At 39.2% G+C, this 6528-nt stretch overlaps 1 protein-coding gene across 1 annotated transcript in view; it reads right to left on the bottom strand.

The window, feature by feature from the left end:
• The window catches only part of HACD2 (3-hydroxyacyl-CoA dehydratase 2), a 16410-nt gene extending 13043 nt beyond the window's left edge, over positions 1 to 3367 (bottom strand). Inside the window, exons 1-3 of the mRNA XM_005415759.3 lie at positions 3240 to 3367; positions 1470 to 1587; positions 1174 to 1192 (exon numbers count right to left, since the gene is read on the bottom strand). Coding sequence (XP_005415816.2) covers positions 1174 to 1192; positions 1470 to 1587; positions 3240 to 3367 — 265 coding nt within the window. The remainder of the gene's footprint in view (positions 1 to 1173; positions 1193 to 1469; positions 1588 to 3239) is intronic.
• Between the last annotated feature and the right edge of the window lie 3161 nt (positions 3368 to 6528).

The raw sequence follows: 6528 nt of genomic DNA, 5'->3' as shown, positions 1-6528 counted from the left end.
AGGGGCAAAGCACTCTGCAAAGTTCCTGTTTCTCCTTGCATAGGGACTTTTGCTACAGTCAGTAGGACTGCAGCAGACAGCAGCAGTGCATCCAGCTGTGCAAACCACCCTCACTTTATTTAGCTGACAAACATTTCCATTAACAGAAAAAATATAATCCACAGCCACTTAGAAGAAAACCAGTCTTATGCAAAAGAGTTTTGTTAGGGAAAGCAAAAAGAATAAAAACAGCATAAAATGTTGCCACTTTCTCCTAACGGCTCTCTCTAATATTAAATTGTGCTACTAAGGATCACGTGGGCTAAATGGATCCACACCTCAAATCAACTGAGAAAACAGCAAAGCATTATGGATTTAGGATGATAAAACCAGCATTTTATCTGGAAGGCTTTCTCTCCAGTGTTCCAAGATTTAACTTTTCCTTCTTGCCACTTGTTAAAGAAGACCTTAAAATGGCACATTTTAATATTAATTTTTGACAAGTTTTTTTTTAAAGTATGGTTTATTCTGGTAAAAAAACAGTAATTGAGATTTAGTAAAATTAAACAGCATTAGAAGGACTGCCTTGGCAGCACAGGCAAATAGATGATACACACAGTTTACTCTGAGAAGCTTTTACATTAATTTGAGGTGTATATGATCATTCCTTTCCTGGGGTGATCTGTGCACAGTTTATGAAATGCCTTCTTAAGACATTTTCAGAGCAGCTGGATGATTCGGGAGGGTCAGAACTACTTCATCAACGACAGAACCAGACTGCCCTCTGCTGACACATTCCCAGCACCAGTTCTCCCAACACCTCACTTGGTTATTAAAACATCCCCCAGAACTCACTATGAACCTACAATCCCATAACTTCTCCATTACGTGGCTGTCTGGACAATGCTGAAAAACAGCAAGTTTGTAGCTGTAGCTTTAGAAACCTCAACATCATCTTATTCTTTAAGTAGTTGCTAATGAACACTCAGATAGGAGCTGAAGCACTGTTTAATTGTTTTGCAACTTCTCAAATTAGGGAGTAAAAAACTGGAATGTATTTCAAACAAAAATTAGTAAAGTTATGCAAGAAGCAAATTCAGCAATTCACAGACTGTAACATTTTTCTTGCTAATATATTGCTAAAAGTTCAGTCTTCTATAAAAAAAATAGTGAACAGAAAATTTGCAAACTTACCAAGTGCACAGTGCAGAATCTAGAACAAAAAGAAAAATTCAAATCACTAACATTTCAAATTAAGCAATTCAGACACACATTTAGTTCTGTTACAAGTGCTTAAGGTTCAATATTTGCTTTTCAATGATTAATATTTAGCTCTGCTGCCCAAGCTAAACAGCAGACAGTAAAACTCCCTCTTGCTAAAAGGAAAACTCAGCTTTTGTGTGAGTTGTTCAGTAGAATGAAAGTAAATGTAAGAAATACAACACATTCATGCAAATATTAGTAAGGCCAGGGAATAGGACTACACCCACCTCAAGCAAAGCTCCAGTTTGGAAGAATTTCAGAGGCTTTTCTATTGAATAGTAAAGGCTGTGGTAGCTGCCTTTAGCCAGATATGCCCGAACTAGACCAACTGCAATAACGAGCCACCTGAAAGAGAGAAAATGGAGACATTAAGCAAAGCACAAATTAAAAGAAACCTTCAATCCCTCTTTCAATACTTGAGGAAGCAACAGGCAGAACTGTCCTGAAATACACTAACTCTGCAACACTGGAAATGTCAAATACTTTCATCTTTAACAAATTTATCCAAGTGAAAGATGATGCATTTTAAAAGCATTTTTCAGCACCAACATGGTAGCAATTTCTTTAATGTCTCCATTTATTTTTCAGTGAGCTCTATTTAATTAGTTATGGAATGTATTCATGCTAGATTGGCATCACATTGTTTCAGTTTAGGCAGAAAACCCCTGACAGTTGGTCAGAGACCTATTACCAACTTACAGCAGTAAGACATAAACAAGATTCAGAAGGCATGGATTTTAACATTTCAGTTCAAATTAAACCCTTAGACTCTATGAGAGGTCATCCAACTTAGCTAAGAGTATATATTATATGAGAAATGGTTATAGATAAATAACTTCAAGGAAACTGAGCCTGCTAAAGCCTTGAAGACAGCATGGCCATTCCCATCCCAGTTTTCCTTTTTAACCAACAAATACATCTGAGCCTATGTAAGTCATGCCCATGTAACTGCAACTGTATGTGAACAATGTGACCTGTTAACCCTGTGATTTTCCCTTCAGGTAACTTAAACCTAAAAATTTTTCATCCTGGCTGATGAAGCTTTCACAGATTACCACAGCTGTCCAGAGCTGGTGCTTGCCCCCAACATTGGAAATTCTTCAGTCAAGTCTATGCCAAGCCACAAACCCAAGGTGAGTGGTCAACCCCAGTCAAACCCTTTCCATTTGAAAACAGCATCTATAGTGAGCTCCAGTTTCCAATTGCTTTTGGCAATATGGGGAGAAGGGGCTGGTTGGTCAAGAAGAATCCTTAACAGGGGCCCCCAAACCTTTCACTGACAGGCTCATCCTGGCTGTCTAACACTCAACTACTCTGAACGCCACCCAATTTTACCTTCATCTCCCTCCAAAGCCCTCGTGTAAATCACCAAGTGTCATTGCTAACAGCTCACCTCAATGTGTAGACATGTAGCAAGCCCACTGACTACACAATAGTTTTCACCCTTTGGAAAAAAGTGTGTAGCTGTGGTTTTGTAACAGGGATGATGAAGAAATTCCCTTTATTTGCAGCAGATTAGAATCTTACAAGTACTACATTAGCTTGGATATTACAGAGTATGTGCACACATTATCCCAAATGTAGTAATTGTTTGAAACACACAGTAAAGTTCAGATTTTTCAACAATAAGTAACTCTGGCATCCAAGTTTGTGTTTGTAACAAAATCTGTTAGCACAACTGAAAGAAAGCTAATTAATTTCTGCCTTAACTTCTGTAAGACATGCACCAAAGAAAAGCAGGGGGAGTGGGGAAGATAAATGGGAAGGAGAAACAAGCCCTCCCTTTTTACAGAGTGACAAGTTATTTCAGTTAAAGCCATCTTGTGAAACCAAAAGACAAACATTTGCCAAGTAATTGCTGTTTACAAGGAATAAATCAGATGCATTTTGTATTTGGACTTCAGTGCAGAATAAACCACTAAGCACTACAGTATTAGTGATTCTCCCCTGTAACACCAACTGCTTCTTCTTTAGAACAGGAATCCGAGCAGGCTGACACTGTACTCTTCTTATCTGTCAGGTTTCTCTGTTTTTCCTGATCTTCCATGTTTGTTGAGAAACTGCTGAATTGAGCAATTTCTCCAGTTGCACAAGATGCCAGTTCTTGGCTGCGCCTGCAAACCATTCTCACCTGAACAGAGACAGGTGAATCCCACAGCTCCCAGAGGAGCTCCAGCCTTTTGCTCTGCTCCACCCTCGTGCCAGATCACTGACTCCAGCAGGACCGTACTTTCCATTCCATTTACTATCCTTCAAAAAGCTTTTGATACAGATCAGAGCATGAATCCATAAGAAATTGAAAGCTGAGCCTAGTTTGTGCTGAAGCTTTTAGTATCTCTGTCCTGCTTCTGTGATTCTTAAATAGTTCTTCACCCTCTAGGACTAGACAAAATGGAACAGGAGAAGGTGAAACCAAGGAATATCAGCTTAAAAAGGAACTTGGCAAGAAGCTTAGAAGGGCAGCAAAAGGCACCACTGTCTCATGAAAGCTCATTTCTCTGACTTACACGCTGAACTCCACCTGGAGTTACACTTTATTAAGTTACTGTTACCCTGTCTGTAAACTCCAAACTGGACAATTACCATTCTTTGAGTAATCCAGAATAAGAAAAATGGATACCGCACACACAGAATTTTTTTACTTTAATTTGGTCAGACTTGATAGACAAGCTTTGTGCTCAGGTCCTTAGGTAAACTCCCTTGGTTCTCTCACGGGTCATAAAAAGGCATTTTCTTATGCAAAGTTTACTGAGGTTCTGGAACATTTATGCAAGAGAATACAGCAGAGCTGTGCAGTGAGTGCACCTGAAAGGGAGAAGTGTACTTTGACTCTCAACAAGCACTCACTGAAGACACGGACAATGAAACTCATAACCCGGAACGCTCTTTGAGCAACACTGATTAATACAAACCCTTGCACATTCAAAAGCTATTACATTACCATCGACCTTGCTGAGTGAAATCCTTTTTAAATTCATTGTTTATACCACCACCAGCTACTTATACCCAGAAGTACTAGTCAGTTACAGCACTTGACTAAAAATAAGAAACATAATCACCTTTTAAAGCAGCTTATCTAACATTTACACTCAGCTCTAACAGCATGCCCTCCCTCCCCACACAGCACTATCCAGTGATTTTGGTCAAGCACAGGTTTTAGGAAAAATAATTTCTATGCTGCATCTCTGCCTCCAGAAATGAGCTCCCCATGCCAGGTCAGGCATGACTACACAGCTTCACAGTGTGATGGAGAAAGAGTCTGCCTGAACACGAGAGAAGCAAGATGCAGAGCTTTCTGCAGCTTAAGGCTTTGAACCATGGGCAATAAAACCTGAGCAAGTACAGCTGAGAACCAACTGCAGTCCTGGCTATCCCCTGTTGCACCATGATTGCCCCATTTCTAAAAAAAAAAAACCCCACCCAAAACATGAACCATAGTAAGTGCATGCAGCTCCAGTCAGAGATCCACAGGTAGCCAGGCTTTTTGTACTGTTTTGCTCTTGCAAAAACCACTGTATGGTTTTTTATGCAGGAATCCATACACTACGTGCACTACAGCATCAAACTAGAAATAAGATCTATTATTTTTGGAGTAAGTTGTGTTTTCTTTAGCTAAGCCAAGATAAATGCAAAGTAAATGCAGTAGCTATGCTGACATTTTTCAACTGTCACTTGATCTATTTTAAACAGTTAATAGTTAAGGCAACTATGGTTTTAAAACATTTACTTTAGTACCTATTTACTGCACAACAATGTTGTTGTGTGCTTTAGTTTATAAGCCTTTTGTAAACCAAACCAAACAAACCACCTGCAAAAAATCCCATGTGCTGTTAGAGCATCAATTCATCACCTGGGCACCTTGAATTTTTTGTTTTTTTCTTTTCACAATTCTCTTTCCAAGGCAGGGCAGTTGGAGAAACTAAGTCTGAGCACTCTGACTGCCATGGGGTCAGTAAATAATCAGTGCCACCAGCTGTGTATCAATCTTTCCATCTTTTCATCTGAGCAACTGAGCTTCTGTCAACTAACTCCAGAAAAACTACCTTTTTAAAAGGCTTCACAATAATAAGAAACAAACTGAGCTTTCTTCCTAAGCTCAATCCTGTATATTGTGGAATTTCAGCAGTGTCCAGGGGAAGTGCAAACTCCTCATACATTTGAAGAGGAATTATCAGTGAAAGCCCTTGGTGACCTACCCCGAAATAAAAGGGAGAGACAACACAGAGATATGACCATGATCACAGAACTCATACGGTAACTCCCCAAACTGCAGAAATCATTTAATCACAACCCTCTCCAGAAAAAAAAGCAGCTCATGTTAAAGCACCATAAATCACATCCCACCCAAAAGTGGAATTAAGAGATTTGATGTAAATCAAGAAAATGGGCAACACTGTGATCAAGATTTATATGACAACAGAAAGCTAAATAGAGGTTTATGTTATTTATTTCTGAGCTTCCAGCACTCAATTTTTTTTTTCAATTTGTTCTTCTTTCTTGAAGAAATAGAAATTTCCCATGCTCAGGAGCTCACATGCCATGACAGAAAGCTCGTGACCACAAAGAAAACTTTCCATTTATACCACAGCTTCTCTCTCAGGTTTTTTATATCTTTTATAAACACAAGTGAATTGCATATGAGCAGCAAAGTAAGCAGGGAAATGCTTTTATTTCTTAGAAGAGTTCAGAGGTGAACTTCTTAACATTGTGCAGGGACATCACAACAAAACTAAAAAGCTCTCCTGACTGCCTGCAATGTGTTGTATTACTCATGCAATTATTTCTGAAACAACAGATTACTTAAATCAAACTGGTGGGTAATTATCCTTGCCCTCTGAGCGAAATACCCTGCACAGATCCCATGGAGCCATAAACCAGCTCAGTAACATTTCACAGTAACACAGCTGTTGGGTAACGGGTGTACCAAGCACCTCACAAGAACTGAGCTCTGCCAGCTCCCCTACCTCTGATCCACACAAGTGTAAATATCTTGTAAGCTGAAACAGGATCAGCTGCCACCAGCAATGACTAGAATTTTCATGTCCAACTGCCTTATTGAAGTGAATTGTATCTATTTTAATTCTACACTAACCTTACCCCAAACATGACACTATTCTCAGTTTGCTCAACTCCTCACCCGCCTGGGTTTATTCCACTATGGAAATCACCATCATTTGGGATCCATTTTAAAGGTTCTTTTCTTCTCCCACCCAAATATCCTCAATCTTTCAGAAGATGGTTTTATTTTTATCTGGATTCTAATGAGATGCGACAGCCACAATTAAT

Source organism: Geospiza fortis, unplaced genomic scaffold, assembly GCF_000277835.1.
Source record: "Geospiza fortis unplaced genomic scaffold, GeoFor_1.0 scaffold112, whole genome shotgun sequence".
NCBI classification, from domain to species: Eukaryota; Metazoa; Chordata; class Aves; order Passeriformes; family Thraupidae; genus Geospiza; species Geospiza fortis.
The sequence above is the reverse complement of the archived record's forward strand: the minus strand, read 5'-3'. Positions and strand labels throughout refer to the sequence as shown.